A 22,211-nucleotide genomic window follows, 5' to 3' on the forward strand; every position below is an offset into this window, starting at 1 on the left:
TCACTCCATGCAGTTACCTTAGGGTGTGTCCAGTCTATGGAGGGGTTATGAGTTTTAAGCCATGGGAGACCAAGGACGAGCGGTGTTCGAGGACTACTAAAAACCAAAAAGGAGCTCACCTCTCGGTGGTTGCCTGACAGGATGACGTCGACGGCCTCAGTCCGTCGGTTCACGTTAAACAAGGGCTGTCCGTCCAGTGCTGTGGTCCTTAACGGGGCAGGAAGTGGGTGCGTGCACAGCCCCAACTGGTTTGCCAGGCCTTCATCAATAAAATTTTCGTCCGAACCACAATCGACTAGGGCGGTGACTGTGTGAGACTGGCCCTTCCTGGAGAGGGTGGCTGTGAGCTGGAGTCTGCGTGAAGAATTGTGAGACATGTGGCTCACCAATAGTCCTTCCTCTATTGGCGAGCCATTTCCCGGACGCACCGGACAGCCACGAATAAAGTGCCCTCCCTCACCGCAGTAAATGCATAACTGAGCCTTATACCTGCGTGTGCGCTCCTCCAGGGACAGCCTTGTGCGGCCCAACTGCATTGGCTCAGTCTTGTCAGAAGGGGGCGACTTCGCCTGCACAGTGTCAGCTGCCTGGGCAGGAAGTGGCGGTAGTAGTGGAAGGGCAGGGAAGATTTTGCGTGTGGCGTCCAGCTCTTCTCTGCGTTGCCTTTCTCGCTCGCGTAAGCGATTGTCAATATTTATTGCCAAAAGAACCAGGTTTTCCAAGGAACTGGGCTCGTCCCGTGTGGCCAATTCATCCTTGAGGGATTCGTTCAAGGCGCGGGTGAACACTTCCTGGAGAGCCGCGTCATTAAACCGGCTTTCCGCGGCCAGCGTCCGGAACTCAACCGAGAATTCGGCGACGCTCCGAGGCCCCTGGCGAATGGACATTAGCCGCTTGGCTGCCTCTTTGCCACGGACTGGATGATCGAAGATCTTGCGCATTTCCTTCGTGAAGCGGGAGTACGACACACACACGGAAGAACTCTGCTCCCATATTGAAGAGGCCCATTCCAAAGCCGCTCCGCGAAGGCAGCCGATGAGGTAAGCAATCTTTGTACGGTCCCCTTGATACATGGACGGCTGTAGTTCGAAAACAAGGCTGCATTGGACCAAAAAAGCCCGACACGTACCGAGGTTTCCATCGTAAGGTGCCGGTGCGGGAACGTGCGGCTCCCGGTCTGCAGCTGATGACACCAGGTTAGTTACGGGAACGTGGCTTGGCGAGGCGGCGGCGCGGCGAAGGGGAGGCGGGGAGAGTTGTGCTTGTATGGCCTGGAGTGAGTGGGAAATGTCCGTTACCTTATGGAAGAGGAAGTCAATGGCTTGGTGGTGGTCTCGGAGTGACGTGGGTGAGCCGGTGGGTTTGTCTGCGAGATCCATTATGGCCCGATCAAACTGTTAGGGTGTGCGACGAGGAGGGATCTAAGTGCAGACACACGGTGGTTGCGGTGAGTAATATTTATTTACAGACACCAGAGATAACGTGGCGGATGGGGGTTGCTTCGTGAGCCGGCGTGAGACGTGGGAGCTTGGGAGGAGACAGGCGTGGGAGCTCGGAAGGAGGCAGGCGTGGAAGCTCGGAAGGAGGCAGGCGTAGAATCCGACAAGGAGCGCGCAGAAGACAGGACCTGGGGCGAGAGCAAAGTAATCGTGAGCCGGGAATCAATGATATCATATAAAGAATGCGAGAAGCAACTGACGGCGAAACCAGACAAGTTGATCGGGCGACGAGGTGGAGCGTCTGCTTGGCTTTTAAAGCTGGCTGATGTTAATTGCCCTCAGGTGTGGCCGCTCCACTCGTCTGACCTGTAATCATTAAAAACATGCACACCTGCTGGAGGTGGGCATGTCTCAGAAGGAAGGGGAAGAGGACCTAACACACTACAAACTTTCTTTAAATAAAGGAATATTTACTTACGTTTGATCATGGACGCACATGTAGAAAAGTTCTCCTCAGACACATCCTGCCTTGTTAGCTGCACACAACAACTGCATGCCGCTCTCTCACTGTTTACGTCTTCGCCGTGTTTTTAAGCATTAATTTACGCCATATTCGTGTCGACCATGTGGCAGCTACGTGCTCCTCTGACGTTGGCTGGTTTATCCGACGGTCGTGCTCCAGCTGCTTCTCCGACAAACGAGCACTCCTGCCCGCAGCAGAGGAACAATGAGCTCTCCTGCCCGCAGCAGGGGAGCGACGAGCTGTAACTTGCTCGCCGCCGGGCGGGTTGCTGATCGACGTTGACAAACGACAACCCCGCCGCGGTGTGACATGATCCGGGGTGGTTTTGTGTGATTTTTCGCTTAGAAGACTTTGAAACATCACTCGGTTCGGGTTAGCATGTCGACTGTCTGTCACGCCTCCTGGTTTGTTTACACTCTCCGAAGCCGGGGCAGGTAAATGACAAAAGCTGGACTAACTCCGGTGGCATAAAATATCATTCGAGAAAGTGCAAGAAGCAGACCGTTTTGGCCATTATGGAGTAATTTTGCCATGTCGTACTGAATAAATGCATTTTTAATATTTCATATTCCATTTAGCACAAGACTGTTATTTATCATGACTATACCATTTAATTAACACTTGGGGAAAAATACTGAGATAAAAAGAATATCCTGTAAAAATATTGGAGTAGAGAGGTTAAAACAATGACATTTTTCGACTCTCTTGGTCGCATTTCCCTCGTTCTGAATAATTCCCCTCAATGGGCTTAATTCTAAATCAGATGAAACCATGACCCTGCTGACATCATCTTCCTGTTGGGGACGCTAGAGCGCTAAAATAGCAGGTGGGGCTAAACGGCAGATTAAAAGACAAATTTCTTGTCATCTGCGCTTTGCCAAACTGTTGTATATAGTCGAATCGTCTCAGAATATGATTTTAATTCACATAATAATGCTATTTAAGACTTTTTTCATCCTGTCATACGTACTTTAAGTCTGAGGTTCCCTTTAAGATAAGGTTAATTCATCAGACATCAGTAAAAGTAAATATATTTAAGAATGTTGTTATAAAACTGCGTGTGTACGGTTATTTTTATTCTGTTAATGTTAACTTTAAAAAAAAAAAAGTTTCCTTGCAAATGAATTGGCAGTCAACTGGGATAACATAGAGGCTCCTCTGTAAATATAATCATGAAACAGGCACTGGGACCTTTGAACTTTCTCTCCGTTGGCCCGTTTATGACCACAAAGTTGCTCAACTAGCATCTTGCCTTGAAAAGAAAATCCTTGTTTATATTTGTCCCACTACTACACAATATTTGAACCAAAACCTTATCTTTCTGACTGATCCATTTTTTTCTTCAGTCTTGGAAAGCGTGCTTTAAAATGAAGACAGCAGTAAAAAAGGAACCTGTTGTGACTCACGGGGAATGTTGGGCAATCACAAACAAATAAAAATAGTGTCAACACTTTGGGTGGTGGCCATTTGCACATCTGCTCTTACACCGCAACCACACACAAACACACTTAAATTCAGCATTTACATTTTGCTGCTTAACTCTAATTAAACATTACTGGCATTAGCAGTGTGTTCCCATGGTAACTTACAATAAATGTTATTACTCTAACTCGAAATGTTGATCATGTTATTACACCAAAGGTCAAACTGAAACAAAACTCACTGACAGTCGTATACATTACGTATCTTCTATACCATGTATGACATTCTGGAAGTAACACAGCATAGCCATATAAAACTCCCTCCCTCCCTTCCCCGTTTGTTGCATGACATTCATGTTTACATTAGCGCTATGGTATCCCACAAAACTTTTTGTTCCCCCCCGCCGCGCCACAGATGCCGCTTCCGACCAAGAGCGGATCATGAGCCGCGATCATTGCGAGCCAGCACAATAGAGCTTTCTTAGGATGAACTGGAGAGTTATGATAGCTGAGGCAGGGCCCGCTGTGTTGGCGTGTGCGTATGTGTGCATGTGTGTAAGGGAGAGACACAGAGACAGTTGTGTAATCCCTTCATTACGCCGCACCCCTACCCCACACATACAGTTGGGCTCCCAAGTTCGCAGAAAACTCATCCTGGGCGTCACTGGTATATTCATTTTGGCCTTTTAATGATTGTGGGAATGCTTTGACAACCGCACGCTGTATGTTATTGCTCCAAATACTTTGACACCTACTGTATCTCCTTCCACATTTTATACCCAAGTCAAAAATGTTCCAAAATTTCACGTGACGTCAGGTTTTATTTTTTACAAGCCCAAAAATTAGGCTTTTTGACCTTTTGAAATCATTTTCAAATAGGGAAAATAATCAAACAACCAATCAAATGATGTGGATTTACTCAGGTACCATATAATGAGCATTGATGCTTATAATAAAAAATATTATGAGTGCTCCATAAAAATATGATAAACAGATGTTTTAACAGATCAACAGCACTTCTATTCATTTCCAAAAGAAAAGATCATTTGAAGTATGTTTTTGAGTTACAAGTGTGGTCACAGAATGAATTAGGCAAAAACAATGTCTATTTTTTCCAATATAACTTGACAAGGCCAAGTTGTATTAACTTCCCGTTGGTGATCATAATTTACAGCTGGTAGTTTCACTTCACCATCATACAAATGATTTGTTTGACGGCACTTGGCGCGACCAACTCACAGGTCCAAGGACCTCAAATAAGATCCATCCATTACATTGTATCAGTGCCACTGACAGCGATAGATGTCCAAACCGTTTTGACGTTCGTTCATTTGTATATACGTACATATACACTCACCGGCCACTTTATTAGGTACACCATGCTAGTAACGGGTTGGACCCCCTTTTGCCTTCAGAACTGCCTCAATTCTTCGTGGCATAGATTCAACAAGGTGCTGGAAGCATTCCTCAGAGAGTTTGGTCCATATTGACATGATGGCATCACACAGTTGGTGCAGATTTGTCGGCTGCACATCCATGACGCGAATCTCCCGTTCCACCACATCCCAAAGATGCTCTATTGGATTGAGATCTGGTGACTGTGGAGGCCATTTGAGTACAGTGAACTCATTGTCATATTCAAGAAACCAGTCTGAGATGATTCCAGCTTCATGATATGGCGGATTATCCTCCTGAAAGTAGCCATCAGAAGTTGGGTACATTGTGGTCCTAAAGGGATGGACATGGTCAGTAACAATACTCAGGCGTTCCAGTGGCGTTCCAACGATGCTCAATTGGTACCAAGGGGCCCAAAGATTGCCAAGAAAATATTCCCCACACCATTACACCATCAGCCTGAACCGTTGATACAAGGCAGGATGGATCCATGCTCTCATGTTGTTGACGTCAAATTCTGACCCTACCATCCGAATGTAGCAGCAAAAATCGAGACTCATCAGACCAAGCAACGTTTTTCCAATCTTCTATTGTCCAATTTCGATGAGCTTGTGCAAATTGTTGTCACACTGTGGTGAGGTTTGTCTTGTCATGGTCATTTCCTGCTTTATTTTGTAAGTCTTTTCCTCCTTGTTTCAGAGCACTTGCCCTTTCTCATGTCCTCCCTAATCACCAGTTGGTTCCACCTGTTCCCCATTACCTTCTGTGTGTATATAAAGTCAGTCTCCCCTTTGTCTTGTGCCAGAGTGTCATCATCTGCCGTCGTGTCACCCAAGCCCACGTTTGTCCACAGCCAAAGATCGTGAACCTTGTGTAAGCATTTTTCAGTTTGTTTGCTACTTTGTGTTTATGATAACATTTTTGCCTTCCACAGTGAAGTGACCTTTTGTTGTGCTATATTGTCCAATCCTGAATCCATCGTAAGCATTTTGAGTTTGTTTGCTACTTTGTTATTGGTAAATGTTTTGGCCTTCCTTGGTGAAGTGAATTTTTGTTGAACAACCTGCCTTGTTTGTTTTTACGTTGAGAGAGACATTGTTAAAAATTTTTTTTTTTTGAAAACGAAGAAAATTCTGCATTTGAGTCCTGCCTTGAGTCCAGCCTGACAATTGTAGCCTCAGTTTCCTGTTCTTAGCTGAAAGGAGTGGCACCCGGCGTGGTCTTCTGCTGCTCTAGCCCATCTGCCTCAAAGTTCGACGTACTGTGCGTTCAGAGATGCTCTTCTGCCTACCTTGGTTGTAACGGGTGGTTATTTGAGTCACTGTTGCCTTTCTATCAGCTCGAACCAGTCTGGCCATTCTCCTCTGATCTATGGCATCAACAAGGCATTTCTGCCCACAGAACTGCCGCTCACTGGATATTTTTTCTTTTTTGGACCATTCTCTGTAAACCCTAGAGATGGTTGTGTGTGAAAATCCCAGTAGATCAGCAGTTTCTGAAATACCCAGACCAGCCCTTCTGGCCACCATGCCACGTTCAAAGTCACTCAAATCACCTTTCTTCCCCATACGGATGCTCTGTTTGAACTGCAGGAGATTGTATGAAACCATGTCTACATGCCTAAATACACTGAGTTGCCGCCATCTAATTGGCTGATTAGAAATTAAGTGTTAAGGAGCAGTTGGACAGGTGTACCTAATAAAGTGGCCGGTGAGTGTATACCGTATTTTTCGGACTATAAGTCGCACCTGAGTATAAGTCGCACCAGCCATAAAATGCCCAATGAAGAGGAAAAAAACATATATAAGTCGCACTGGAGTATAAGTAGCATTTTCGGGGGAAATTTACTTGATAAAATCCAGCACGTAGAACAGATATTTCATCTTGAAAGGCAATTTAAAATAAAAAAAACAATATAGAACAACATGCTGAATAAGTACAGTATGATAATGTTACATGATGCATGAACAACAAAATGCGAACGTGGCCAGTATGTTAACGTAACATAGCTATTAAGAGTTATTCAGATAACTATAGCATAAAGAACATGCTAACAAGTTTAGCAAACCATCAGTGTCACTCCAAAACACCAAAATAACATGTGAAATGATATCATAATGTGTTAATAATTTCACACATAAGTCGCTCCTGAGTATAAGTCGCACCCACAGCCAAACTATGAAAAAAACTGCGACTTATAGTCCGAAAAATACTGTATATACCTTTATATTTTAATTTTATCTATTCATTAATTTTTGTTTGGCATTCCTGTGATTCGATACATACATACATGTGACTCAACATAACTTGAATAGCTTAGGTTGCAAGACATCAGCCTCTCACTTAATAGACCAGGGTTAAAATCCAGCAGGTCATGGAGTTGATCTTTATATTTCTTGTTGTAATCAAATGGCATATATTGAACATATATGAATTATAGTATAAAGAAAGCATAATTTACATGCAGAAAACAACGCTAAAAACTTCACAACCTATATGAAATATCTATGGAAAATATAATTTGCCATATATACCACCAGTGTTGTTAATCTTACTTTTAAAGAATAATTAATTAGTTACAAATTACTTCTCCGAAAAAAGTAATTGCGTTAGTAACTCAGTTACCTGAATGTAATAGTAGTTAGTTACTTGGCAAAGTAACTGATGAGAATTTTCATGTCTCCCCCCCCTTTTTACCCTAAAAAAAAAAAAAAAAAAAAAAAAAATCAGGTCATACAATGTGAAAGTTTAAAAGGTTTTTAGGACAATTGGCCCTAGCCCAATACTTTACCCTAAACTTAACTAGACACAGGGGCATTGCAGATATTGCAATAACTAGATAGTAACCTTTGCTATGTGTAGAAGTCATTTAAAGCAGTAATGTGAAGTAATTTCATAACATGCCAAATAGGGTCACAATTAAAGTAATTAAACATTGTCTAACAAATAAAGCATGAAAAAATAATTAATATGTTGTATATTTGACAAAATAATCGCGTTTCCGAAGTTCAAGCCTGAAAGGGGACGAACCCGGAAGTGATACGTCACACCGGGAACAGCGATGGCAGCTCTATACATACGGCCACCATACAAAGCCCTTCAAACAATGATTCAAACAGCGATATAAGCGGTAGATCAAGCGCAAGGGAGGAGATCAAGTTTTTGAAAACTTGGAGGAAGAAGAGGAGGTTGGAATTTTGTGTTGGACCTAACATGTATTAGCCAGACGCTAATCAGAATGCAAACAATGTGCCTAGACTACCTGACATGGAATGGATACAAGACCCATCGAGATTACAAGATTGGTAAAATATAGGCTGTTATTATTTTCATGATTTGAAGATGCAGGCATTTACACATAATTTTATGTTTTTGTCTATCTGATGACATTGTTAAAAAAAATAATCATCAGACTTCATGTTCATTTTGGCAGATCCGGCAGCTCTCGTGCATATAAAATAATAATATAAAAACGATGGGGGGGAAGAAGGAGATGAGTCGTTGATGGCTTTCTCCACTTTATTGAGGCAACAATAAGAAAACATAATAATAGCGGACTGCCGCCACATTCGACCACGAAGTTTTGCTTCTAGCTGATCTCCTCCTCGCCTCCTACTACTCCAGCGTCTCTTAAACGGATCGTGCGTAGTGTCTTATTATGAGCTTTTTGTTTACAAATGTATCGAACACACGACGTGCTGACAACTTTGTTTCTTTATTAACTCGTGGAGCTAACAGTACAACACAGCTCGGGGCTCTCGGGAGGAAGTGGCGTCTAATGGCGTGAGGAAATGCAGTTTTTTCACACAAGCGAACAGATTACAAAGCACCACTTCAGTGTTGTCCCGAGACTACATATCCCATGATTCACTGCGTGACCTGCGCGCTCGCTGATTCGCTGCCAGACATTAAAAGCAACTCGCTTGTTGGGGTCACCTGTCAGCGGCTCTCGTACAGTAAAACACAAACTGGAATGCTATCAAGCGATCACTGTGAAAGAAACGCCGAACCGTACAAATGCAATGCAATGCTTGAAGCATGAAGGTGGAAATACATAATACAAATACAAATAAATGTGCACAAACTCGCCGGCGGTGTGTGTCTCTTACGGCAACGTGACCGTGAATTACCGCGACGCCGACCCGCTTATATGCACATCCACACCCCTTTCCCGATTGAAAGTGGATTAACCCTTTCGGACAAGATCGTAGATGAAGCACAGTTTAAACACGCTTAACCTAGCGAACGCAACAACAACTATGGTCGGGGATTGCCACGAGTTAACTTTCAGCTAACGTCGCTAGCTTATACTGTTCATTCCACAACAGTTGGCAGCTCTGCTTTGACACAGTCATCGGTCATCTATCCAAAAATCACACTTACTTTTTGGCAAATCCTTGATCATAAGCAGACCGGTTAAGGAAGCAGGCATCTTTGAAGTGTTTGGAGCAGAGAACACTACTCGATGATGGCGTGAAATTCATGCGCTTCGTGCGAACGAAAGATGTCCATTTACATGCCCTGCTATCCTTTGGCCACTCATACAACTTTTCGTTTGAGTGAGAACAAAACATCGCCACACACCGCCGTGGCATCTTACCGAGAAGCAATGCAACAAACAATACTGTTCTATGGCGGACTTCCCTCGCACTTCCCGGTGTGACGCAATTTCCAAAGATTTCCGAAGATTGCCGAAGAAAAGCATTTTCGTTGTCAAGGGGGGTTGCTATGGGTTAAACAAAGAATCTGGAAGGGTTGCGTTAAAAAAAAAAAACGAAAATATGCTTATAACTGTTTAGCCATTGATATTACTCAAAAACATGGTTGGCCAACCTTACTTCACATTACTGCTTTAATCTTGTGAATCAACCGTTAAAGTTGTTAAAATTGCTCCCCTTATTGCATGAGTTCCCTTCTGTCTACTTTTGACAAGTTTTAAAACTGTTTCATCATTTAAAGATAGATTCAAGTCAGGATTTTTTACGATTTAGGAGCATTTTAGATAAAAACACTTAGGTTCGCAAGGAAGTTTCTCTACAACAGAGCCTTTCTGAGAGCTCGACTGCTTTAAGATGGCGGCAGTTTACTAACGCATCTAGTTCTTTATACATGTTGCTAATGCCGCCGTGTCCGTCATTTGCATCTAGTTCTATATTATGTGATATCTACCGTAGCATCATGTGGGCGTAGTTTGTAGGCTACATGCTACAATCAGGTATTGTTGAAGCCACCATTTGCAATGGCGTCACAACTCCCTTGCCTCCTTCCCACTCCTGCTCTGCTCTCTCATCTCCGTGAGTCCGTCTCTCTCAGACTTTCCTCACGTCATTCAACCAACATAGTAACGCATGCCTTTCCCGCCTCAGTAACGGTAATGGCGTTGCCAAGATGAGAAAAGTAATTAATTGGATTACACACTATAGACCCTACCCACATGACGTCACAACCACGCCTCCGCGCCATATTGTCCGTCAGCTTGTCGGGTTTAAGCATTACCGCTACGTAAATTCCTCCTATTATGGCGTGTTTTTCTGCTCGTTAACATTAATAATCAAAATGGTGAAGGCGTGTGTGGTGGTTGGTTGCAATAACAGAGAAGATAGACGGAGAGACTTGAAGTTCTACCGTATTCCGAGAGACACGGAGAGGAGAGCGAGATGGACTGCTGCAATTCGACGAGAAAACTGGGCACCAAACGATCACCACAGATTATGTAGTAGTCATTTTATACCTGGTAAGATGCATTTAATATATATTTAGAGGGTTTTGGGCTGACAACCACAATTAAGATCATTGCGAGGCTAATCGCCGACAACATACAGTTTCAAATTCAAGATGCTTATTTCTTCCACCATCATTATTTTTTAAATAATATTTAGCTAGTACCAAGTGAAAGAAGCTGGCGTCGTCTACAGATCATCAGTTAAACAGGTGTGTCCAAACCTTTTGCAAAGGGGGCCAGATTTGGTGTGGTAAAAATGCGGGGAGGCTACCTTGGCTGATTTACATAGAACAATATATTTAAACAAATTTTAGCAAGCCCTTCTGTGTGTCACATTTGCTTTATAATTTTTTTAATTACTATTTCAACAATCTCGTCTTTGTGGCGTTCTCTTTCGACACTCGGGCTCTTGCGAAATGCTGTGAAATTAAACTAGCTTCCAGTTGCTATAATTTCTCGCTGCGTATCTTCCCTGTAATGTTGTCGTACATGTCAGCGTGTCTTTTTTGGTAATATTGCGTCACATCAAACTCTTTGAAAACAGCGACTGTCTCTTTGCAAATGAGGCAGACACAGTTGTTGCGTGTTTTATTGAAGAAATAGTCCAATATCCACCTATCCTTGAAGCGTCGGCCATCGCAGTCAACTTTTTTTTTATTGATTGTCGCCATTTTAGAAAATTGGAAGTAAAGGGTCACACGGGGTAATGTTGCTTAGAGTGCTGCTCTTAGTTTTTCAAACTTTAATATAGGCTGATTTTGTGTGAACAAGATAGTTTTAGATATCAGGGTAGCAGATGTCAGGCAGAGAGGGCGAAGACAGAAGGTCGAAAAATATCGATTTAGGCATCAAATATGGATCTGGCGAATGGATGGACTGAAGCTTTTCCACATAACGCCTTTTAAGCAACGCATCCAATGAGTTTACAGCGTCTGAAAGCACCGGGGCTTCCATGAATTGCACTATAAATTGCACGACAAATTGAAACCATTGCGAATACGGATAAACACTGACGGACAATATGGTGGCTGGATACAGCGATACGTCATTCTGTGACGTTAGTGAGTAGGGTCTATTGAAAAAAATTACGCCGTTTGTAACGCCGTTGTACTCTAATGCCGTTATTAACAAAACTGTATACCACATAAATAAATTTTACTAGTTTCATACACAAATCCTTGATATATTTTGTATAAGAAGTAATGCAAAAGTGGCCACTTTCAAGAGTAAATCAAAGTATGAGACGTATAAAAATTTACTACTGAAATCGAAATGTTTTTTATATTTCTTTTCCATATGGGAAAGTTAAAGTGATGGTTTTTTGTTTGTTTTTTGAATGGAAAACCCAAAAACATTAAAGGTAACACTAGTTACTTTGCCAAGTAACTAATTACTCTTACATTCAGGCAACTGAGTTACTAACTCAATTGTTTTTTGGGAGAAGTAATTTGTAACTGTAATTATTATTATTATTTATTTTTATTTTATTTTTTTTAAGTAAGATTAACAACACTGGTAATTAATCCTCAAAGAGGAGAAAACTATCCTAATCAGTGTGTAAGAAGGATAAAAAAAAAGTTGACTGGCCGAGGGTGTGCGTGTATGTGAGGGGGAAAAAAACGGAAGACTTCCCACTTTGCACATTGGCGGGCAGGGAAAGAGAGCAGTGACAGGAGGAAAGGGGACACACGCACAGAGAGAGAGAAAGGGAGAGGGAGAGTGAAGAGGCGAGCACAAGAAGTTGGACACTTCATTGTTTGCTTTTCCACACACACCGATAATCGATCCCCAAACTGGACTGAACATCTGTACTGGAGTTGGTGGAGCATGCGGCTCGGTTCTGTCTTCAGGTACGCACTCGAGAATGTTTTGGGTGGCTTTTACGCACAAACTTTTCTGCTTGCGCACGGGTCGCTGTTAAAATGGTCGCCTCCTCTCCTGGCGTCAAATTCCAGCGAGATGATTGGAACAATGTGTCACAGTAGCGCGGGGCTCGCAGGGGGTCTTTACTTCGGCCTCGGCGGCTCTGTTGTGCCGGGGAGACTGAGGGAGAAGGCGGTGCACCGCACTGGTTAGAGGAGAGCAATTACCCGGACTCAAGTGTGGCTTGCGGGCTGCACGCCTCGGTGATGCTTGCGGTTCTTTTTGGGAGCGAATAGAAAGGAAAGAAAGGGCCATCTCGGATTGAAGTGAGGCGTTTGGGAGCATGTCAAGACTGAAGGATGGGTTTTGAAACACTTGTTCCAACGCACTTGTCTGTTTTTACTTGTGCAGGGGTCGGCAAACCCAAAATAATGAAAGAGCCATATTGGAGCAAAAACCAGAAAAAAAAGTTAACTGGAGCCACAATAAATTTTAGGCATTGAATATGCCTTATAATGAAGGCAACACATGCTGTATGTATCTATATTACTTATATTAACCAACTAAATTGGCTACAAATACATAATGAGCGTTCATGATTATCGTATTTTCCGCACTATAAGGCGCACCCGAAAGCCTTCAATTTTCTCACAGTGCGCCTTATAATCCGATGTGCCTTATATATGGATCAATATTGGTTAATCATTAGAGCTGGGAATCTTTGGGCACCTAACGATTCGATTACGATTCAGAGGCTCCGATTCGATTATAAAACGATTATTGATGCACCCCCCTCCTTTTTTTTTTTTTTTTTGGTAATGTTTTGTACATTAGTTCCAAAATTGTTCAAAAATCCTCTCAGGCTAAACCAAACTACTATTTCAGTTTCGAGTTAACATATAACAGTAAACAAATATACAAAAAATAACAGTAAAACAGTAAACTCCAGTCCCCATTCTGAATCAGCAGCTTTAAACTAAATTCAATTAATTTAATGTTGTGAATCAACTGTTAAAATTGCTCCCGTTATTCCATAATTTCCCTTCTGTCTACTTTTGTCAAAGTTTCAAAACTATTTAATCATTCAAAGATGGATTCAAGACAAGATTCTGCCGATTTAGGAGTATTTTAGATAAAAAGTTAATTAAGTTCGCTACAACAGAGCCTTCAAGAGAGGTCTACTGCTTTAAGATGGCGGCTGTTTACTTATGCCGGAAAGGCTGTCATTTCGCATCTCTGTTCAATAATACATCTTCTAACACTGACGTTGTCTGTCATATTCCATCTAGTTCTACATATATATGATATCTACTGTAGCCGTATGTTTGTAGCAACTAGCAACTGGGCGTTGTTTGTAGCGGCTGTCGGCCGCAGTCAGGTATGATTGTTTTTTTATCTAGCGGCATGAGTTCAACATGATATTTACTCTCGGTCCGTTCCTCATTGCGTTCCAAAGACCGCGCTGACTGTGTTTTACTTCCGCTTTACCTGGTACAATTCAATAATCGGAATTTGGATATTTGTGAATCGTTCTCGAATCTTCCACGGCCGAATCGCGAATAATCTAAGAATCGGAAATTTCGCACGCCTCTATTAATCATTAGGAGTGGAAATCTCTTGGCGCCTCACGATACGATTTGCGATACAAAGCTCACGATAACGATGATCTGACGATATGGCGAGACAACAATTATCGATACATTGGTCAGTAAATCATTCTAGGATATTCTACAAACAACTAACAAACTGAAAAATAAGCTTCTGCTGGGAATTGGAAAGAATTTATCTATAGTAGACGTCCAATCCATTTGAAGTGGGAGGGTGGCAGCGAATGAACGTCCGTTCATTCGCTGCCATCCCTCCCACTTCAAACGGATTGAACGTCTATGGCCGTCAGTGGCAGCCAATGGCAGGTAATGATTAATTAAAGTAATTTGGAGCCATTTAAGGTAATTTACCCATTGATTTTCCGTCACTTCTTGTTGATTTTGGGGTATTGTACGGGTCACTTCCTGTTTATTTTGAGTTACAGAACAGGAAGTGACCTGGGAATCACCCAAATGAATAGGCAGTGACTCAAACTCAACAGAAAATGACCTGTAAATGACCTAAAATGAACAGCAAGTGACCTGTAAATGCCCTGAAAATCGGACAGAATGACCGTAAATGCTCCGGTTTCGAATGAACGAATGTTCCCAGTCTAAATGGATTGGATGTCGAGCACCGTTAATGCATTTAATAGAGTTAACAGACACGATTATGGTAGAAGATTTTGGTAGCAACTTGTTGGTTCCTTAATATTTTTATTTATTATTATTATTTTTTTAGACATTGACTCCTTTTTAAAACGATATCTCGATTCTTGGCAGGAGCATATCGATAACCTTTTGGGATACAAAGTATCACGATATATCACCATTTCCCCTATTAATCATGGTGTAACACGACCCGTTCGACCCCTCTCTGTACACCGCGATACTCTGCGTTGTTTTTTTCTATGGATTGGTTATGATGGGATGTATGTATGGCAGAAAGACGAGTGCGCACGGGCGTTCTTATTCACAGCTTGGACCGCGCCATTTATTGGCATCAAGAAATCCGGCAATTTCTTCTTCCCAACCATCGTGAAATACAATGGGACATCTTTGTCATATAGTGCAACGACAACAAAAATAATATTCATATGTCCCCAAAAATATAGTTCACAAAAAGAAAATGGTTTCAATCTGCATAATAGAAAGCCCTATACGCACAGTTAAACAACAATGCAGAGAAAACTACTGGCATTCACAAATTAAAAGTCAAAATAAACATGCAAAATACACACAAAACTCTCTCAAACTTTGGTCGGACTCTTTGTAAACATTTTAGCAGCCTTTTTAGCCCAACAAATACTATGGATGGCAATATTTAGTCACAATATACCAACTTTGATGCTGGGAGCCATTAACAAGGGGTCTTACCTTCATGAAATACAGTTGAACGTAAGGCCCAATGGCGCCAGCACTGGAAGATAAAGGAAATTCTGTGTTGTCAGTCAAGGGTCAAAACGCACATTGGCTTGATATCCCAGTTAATTTAAAACTCGCTATTGACACCTGGTGGCGTATTTAAATCACTACCTTTTACAATGGGATGACATTCCATTTAGCTCAGCTCCATCTTGTGGATCCATAACGCAACGCCAACCACTACTACTACTACTACTGCAACTGCACCTTATAATGTCGTGCGCCCTATACATGAAAACGGTTTTAAGATAGACCATTCATTGAAGCTGCGCCTTATAGTGCGGAAAATACTGTAAATGTTTTTTTTCCCCTACAGTACATCCGACAGAGAATGACGCACCACGTGATTACTCTGTCTCAAGTTTAACTTCATTACAATATTAATGAATTAGAAGAATGTTTGTGTAATGTTTGTCCTTCTACATAAAGATTAAAACTAAAAATATATTTCTCTCCGTCCATATTTTGCCATTTTCAAACATTTTTGAAAAAGCTTCAGGGAGCCACTAGGGCAGTGTTAAAGAGCCGCTTCTGGCTCGAGAGCCAGGGTTAGCTGACCCCTGGCCTAGTGCCTGGCAGCAGTGAATGCAACTCATTCACTGCCATTGACGGTGACAGATGTCAAATCCTGGGATGGCTGGCACTGATCGACGAAATGAAATCACTGTTGGGTGCACTAAGGTCTGGTCAGCATGCTTTGGAAGTGACAGAGTGAAAGAGAAAATGAAGCAGAGTTTAAACCACAAAAGCACAACAACAACAACAAACGCCAACTCAACGTAAATTAAGTCGAGTAGGCATGAAACACACAGGTCGGGTCAACATGACTTGAAGTAAAAGACATTTTAATCCAACCTAAAACCATAAAACCACATTTATGTCACCAAATACTAACTTTAAAGCCAACACAATGAATCAGCAGAATTGATGGCTTTCCATCTGAAGTTTGTTGTTTCGAAACAAGTAAAAGACACTGAAGGTGTGATGTTTGCCAACTTTTTAATTTTTACCAGTAAAACACAGTTTTTCAACACATCTGACCAAAAATGAAGGTAAATCAAGTTAAGCAAGATGAAATATATGACCTTTCTATGGACTATACGCTTTTTACAAAGGAATTTACACTTTTACCATCATGAATGGAAATTTAGAACCAAAACCCTATACAGCTGTACTAAAAGGACAAAAAAAAAAAAAAAGAATCGGAACAGTAAAAATAAAGTGTTCGAGTAGCAAGCTAATAAATTGATGTGCTAAATCAGGGGTGCTCATTACGTCAATCACGATTGACCAGTCAATCACAACTAGGGTTGGGCATCATTTGATATTTAGCGATTCCGGTTTCGATTCCACATTTTGATTCCGGTTCCGAACGATTCTCAATTCCGATTCTTTTAAGAGGCAGGGTAAAAAAAAAAATGCAGGCTAAAAAAAAATTGCATAGTTTATATTAAAGTCTTAACTTCTCGACGATTTTTTAAATTAAATGAACTGCTCACAGGGGTAATTTTAACTTTTATATAAATATCAGTCTTTGAAATCGAGCAATTTTTTTCCGCTCGGCGGACAGGGCATCGAAACAAGGAATCGAAATTTTAAAATTCGAATGATTCCGGGAGCATCGGAGTATTAGAACCACTTCCCATCGATGCTCGATGCCCAACCCTAATCACAACGCTAGTGTTGGTACAGTGGTATGAAAAAGCATCTAAACCTTTTGGAATTTCTCACATTTCTGCATAAAATCTCAATCAAATGTGATCTGATCTTTGTCGAAAAAACACAGATGAAAATACAGTGTCTGCTTTAACTAAAACCACCTAAACATTTATAGGTTTTCATATTTTAATGAGGAAAGCATGCAAACAATCACAGAAGGGGGGAAAATAAGTAAGTGAACCCTCTGCCTAAGGAGACTTAAAGAGCAATTGAAACCAATTTTTACCAAACATTTTTAGTCAGGTGTGTGCCCAATCACCGATGAGTGGTTTAAAGCTGCCCTGCACACTATAAAACACACACCTGGGAAGAAATGTCTTGATAAGAAACATTGTCTGATGTGCATCATGGCTCGGTCAAAAGAGTTGTCTGAAAACCTGAGATCAAAGATAGTTGATTTGTATAAAGCTGGGAAAGGATACAAAGCCATCTCTAAAAGTCTGGATGTTCATCAATCGACAGTCAGAGAAGTTGTCTACAAATGGAGAGAGTTTGGCACTGTTGCTTCTCTCCCAAAGAGTGGCCGTCCACCAAAGATGATCCCAAAAGTTCAGCGCAGACTACTCAGAGAGGTAAAAAAGAACCCTAGATTGTCTTCTGAAGACTTACAGAAATTACTGGCACAGTCCAATATATCTGTGCACACATCAACAATATGTAAAACTATGGCCAAGAATGGTGTTCATCGGAGGACTCCACGCAGAAAGCCACTGCTGTCGTGAAAAAAAAAAAGTTGCTCGTTTAATGTTCACAAAATGGCACTAGGACACTCCACATAAGTTTTGGCAAAATATTTTGTGGACTGATGAAACCAAAGTTGAAGTAGTGGGAGTAACATGTGTGGAGAAAAATGGAACAGCTCACCAACATCAACACCTCATCCCCACCGTGAAGCATGGTGGAGGGAGCATCATGATTTGGGGCTGCAACAAGACAATGAACCAAAACACTGAAGTAAATCAACTTCAGAATGGTTTCAGAAGAACAAAATACACGTTCTGGAGTGGCCACGACAAAGTCCAGACTTGACCCCAATTGAGATTCTGTGGCATGACCTAAAGACAGCGATTCATGCTAGACATCCCAAGAATCTGACTGAATTACAGCAGTTTTATAGAGAAGAATGGGCCAAGATTAATCCTGATCGATGTACTAGACTGATCTGCAGCTACAGGAAGCGTCTGGTTGAAGTTATTGAGCCAAAGGGGGTGGGGGGTGGGCACAAAATATTAAATGTGATGGTTCACTTACTTATTTTTCCCCCTTCTGTCATTGTTTGCATAATATCCTCATTAAAATATGAAAACCTATAAATGTTTTGGTGGTTTTAGTTAAAGCAGACAGTTTTTTCATCTGTGTGATTTTGACAAAGATCAGATTTGATGGTGATTTTATGCAGAAATGAGAGAAATTCCAAAAAGTTCAGATACTTTTTAATACCACTGTAGCTCACGACCCCCCCCCCCCCCCCACACACACACACACACAAAATTTTTTTAAAAATTATGTACATAGTTAATTATGATTATTTTGTGTGTATGTTGTGTTGCGTGAGCAACATATGGGGTTATGCAGCACCTGTCTCACGCTAAGCTGCTTCTTCCTCACATTTTTCTGGTTAGATAGTTTCCAGCACAGTTCACTACATTTCTCACAGTTTAATTAACGTTAACAGTATAAAACACAAACATCCCTCAAAGCAGCTTCCTACTCTGGTTTTCTAGGTTAGCAAGTTCACACAGTTTAATGCAATGCTAACTCTGATACAGGTCGGACTTTCAGTAGAAAAATTTGTGGTGTGTTTCCCACCTCCACAACATTGGCGTCTTTTTAAATTACTTACAGTGTCTGCTGGTGGCCCAAAAAACTTTTTATATCCCTCCTCTTTAAAGTGGGTGGAGGAGGCGGCATGTTGTCGACATTTATTTCTGTCGGGGCTGTGTGAGCGTGCGTGTGTGTGTCGGGGGTGGGTCAAGTCATTAACCAATCAAACGTGTGTTTGGGGGGGGCATTCAGCAAGTGAAAAGGGGTAAATATAACTTTGAACATAATGAAAATAATTCATTTAATAATAGTCGGGTCTATCCTGACAACATATGGGAAGACAATCTAAATTACTTGTACTGTATAGCTGAACTCATTATACAATGCCGGAGGGTGTATGCGGCGGCCATGGTTCCCTCCCGGGTCCGCCCAGCCGGAGCCGCGTCTCCCTTTACCGCGTGCCGGGGAGGTGCCCTCTGGTGTCATACCGCGCGCCCCTCCTGGCCCGGGGGTGGGTTGTGGGGGGTGTGCTTCCGTCCCCTTGGTCTGTTTCCGGCCCTGTCCTTCTCCCTGGGCCGCGGCGGCCGCCGCTGCCCCCCGACCGGCGGGGTCGTCGACGGGGCCTCTTTGGGGCCCGCGGGGCCTTGGGTGGGGCTTGCTGTCCCTTGCCGGTGGGGTGGACGTCCCCTGGTCGCCGGCGCTTCGTGTGGCGCCTGCTCGGAGGACGGGGTGGGTGCTCGGTGGGTGGGTGGGGGGTGGGGGGCTGTTGCGGAGGCGCCGTGGGTGGTCTGGGGCGGGGATTGATCGGGGCCTTGACGCTTCTTCCGCCCTGCGGCCGGTGGTTCTGGTGGACGGGGCCACGCCCGCGGGAGCCTGCCTCTTAACTCACGCACTTCTCACTTCGGCACTGTAAATATTTTTCACCCTGGCACTTACATGCTCATACATTTCTCCGGGGAGAGTTGGGACGGGGCTTTACAGTCCCGGCCCGGCTCCCCCCTGTTTTTAATGCACCACACACCAAGGTTGTGGGATGGTTGGGACCTACTGGGGGGGGGGGTACCTCACGGTTGCCTCCTCACCACAGGCCCCGCCATCCCTGCACCTTTTTTAAATGCACCACACACATCATCCACAGGAGAGCTCCGGCAAAGGGCGGTGGGACGGGCGGCTGGGCAGAAACTCCATGCTGCAGTCCCACTGCCCTAAGCCAAGCTCTCCTATTTTAATGCATACATTGCACTACCCTCCCCTCACATTCCCATCACGGTGCTGTGTGATGGCTGCCAGTCGGGAACCTGGCAGCCACAGTAATAGGGTGGTAGGTGGGTCCCACACTTTTTCCATATGGCGTGGCTCCTGGGGGGTGGCCTCCATTCTGCCTGGGCTGCCGGCCGCGAGAGTGGGTTGGGGGGTCGGGGCTCCGATCTTGCATCGCCCCGTGGCTGTTCCTGGGCGTTCTCCTGCCTCCGCCTCCCCCTCTCTTTTCTGGCTGGGCATCCGCCCTGCGCTCCGTCGCGGGTCACTGGCTGGGCGCCGGTGTATCAGCGGGGTGTCGCCTGCACCGGCGGGGGGACCCTGCCTTGCCTGGGGCTTGGTGGGCCGCTGGGGGTCCCGTGGCGTGCTGTGCCGGTTGGGGGGCTGCGGCTGTGGCTCGTGGCCCGGGTGGGCGGGCGGGGGTGGGGGTAGGCATGGGGTTTATGGTGCGTCCCCTCCGGCCATCCCTGAAGGCCTTTTGATGGGTGCGCGGGTGGCCCGGGGGACCACCCTGGGTACCGGGGGGGGTGGGGGGGGGCGACGACTGCTCCTTTGCTGGGCTGCGGGAGGAGGGATGGGCTGCGCTTGGCCCCCCGCCCGCCCTCCCTCCCTCCCCGGGCTGGCCGGGTGGGGGCCGTGGCCCTGGGTTGGCCCCCGCGCGGCTTCTCCGCCCGTCTGCGTGGCTGTCGCGCGCCCGGTGGGGCTTGCGTGCTGCTGGATGTGGTAGGGCATGCTCGGGTTGGGGGTCCCGGTGCCGGGATTGGCGATGCGGCGGCGTAGGGTTGGTCGCCAACGGGCTTACACTCATAAGAGATTCACACGATTACTGGGTTCTAGATCACAGAACTGATTTGTGTACACTCTACCCCTTTCAATCACTTGGCTTATAGGCTTATAGACACCCCCACCCCCATCCCCCTCTTTCACTGGCCAATAGGCCCCCACATGGTGTAAACCGGAAATACATCTCGCTAACAATAGCACCAGCATATTAGTAACTAGTCTAGTTGTTCAATGTATTTCTTGTTTTGTTTGTGTATGTGTTTCTTTTCTTTCTTCTTTTGTATTTCTTTTCTTCTGTCCCCCCATAATCCCTTCTTGTTCTCTGTTTTGTCATAATAAAAAGGTATTTTGAATGATCACAATGGGAGTATGTCAGACTCTCAATGTGAAACATTAAAACTGTTCAGACTATCCGGGCACTTAAACTTCCATTCTCTGTGTCAAACAGCTGAACAGGACAGGTTTAAAAAAAAAAAAAAAAAAAATTATACAATGCATATAAGGTTGCATAAAGGTTGGTGGGGACAATTTGAGCGTCCTGTCCTGAAAAGTAGTGTTATGTCCCTACCATCCCTATGCAAACCTACGCCCTTGTCTAGTAGGCTTTTTCTGATTTTTTTTTCATTCTTGTGCATGCTTGTAGGTTTTCTGCCTAGACTGTCTAAAACTGTTCAAGTTTTTTGGTGATCTTTTGTTCATGAACCTTTGTGTCTCAAAATACATTCGCCCAAGTGTTTGGGAGGTTTCAAGTGACAATTCAACACTAGGCTTGAATGTACTTAGAGATTATTTGAGAGGCGATAAATCAAACTTTCATACCACTCAAGTTTTTTCTAAAGTGAAAGAAACCCCAAGTGGAGCACATTTGAACTTAATTGTCAAGCGTATAACCACACTCTTGTTCGAGGCTGCAGCAAATGATTATTTTTGTAATTGATTTGCCTGTAAAAATTAAGATAGTCCATTCAGCTTAATGCTAATAAATAATGGGAAAAGATAATCATGACGCAAGTGTTTTGAGGCTCTACTGCAGTCTTTAAAGAAAAGTGAGCAATATCCAATGTCCGTCAAAGGTCGTAACTAGGGTTGTTCCGATCATGTTTTTTCTGCTCCTGATCCGATCCCGATCGTTTCAGTTTGAGTATCTGCCGATCCCGATATTTCCCGATCCGATTGCTTTTTTTTTTTGCTCCCGATTAAATTCCAATCATTCCCGATAATTTTTCCCCGATCATATACATTTTGGCAATGCATTAAGAAAAAAATGAATAAAACTCGGACGAATATATACATTCAACATACAGTACATAAGTA

The 22,211-nt window shown here is 43.6% G+C and overlaps 1 protein-coding gene across 2 annotated transcripts in view; it reads left to right on the plus strand.

Annotated features, from left to right (window-relative positions):
• Positions 1-229: 229 nt before the first annotated feature.
• adamtsl4 (ADAMTS-like 4) overlaps positions 230-22,211 on the plus strand; it is a 164,142-nt gene continuing 142,160 nt past the window's right edge. Inside the window, exon 1 of one of the 2 annotated variants that reach the window (XM_057834063.1) lies at positions 230-1,040. In XM_057834063.1, the coding sequence (XP_057690046.1) occupies positions 1,036-1,040 (5 nt within the window). In that variant the 5' untranslated portion in view covers positions 230-1,035. Of the gene's footprint in view, positions 1,041-12,153; positions 12,351-22,211 lie in introns of those variants that run through there. The other variant, XM_057834062.1, reaches the window with a different exon arrangement.

This window comes from Corythoichthys intestinalis, chromosome 4 (assembly GCF_030265065.1).
Source record: "Corythoichthys intestinalis isolate RoL2023-P3 chromosome 4, ASM3026506v1, whole genome shotgun sequence".
NCBI classification, from domain to species: Eukaryota; Metazoa; Chordata; class Actinopteri; order Syngnathiformes; family Syngnathidae; genus Corythoichthys; species Corythoichthys intestinalis.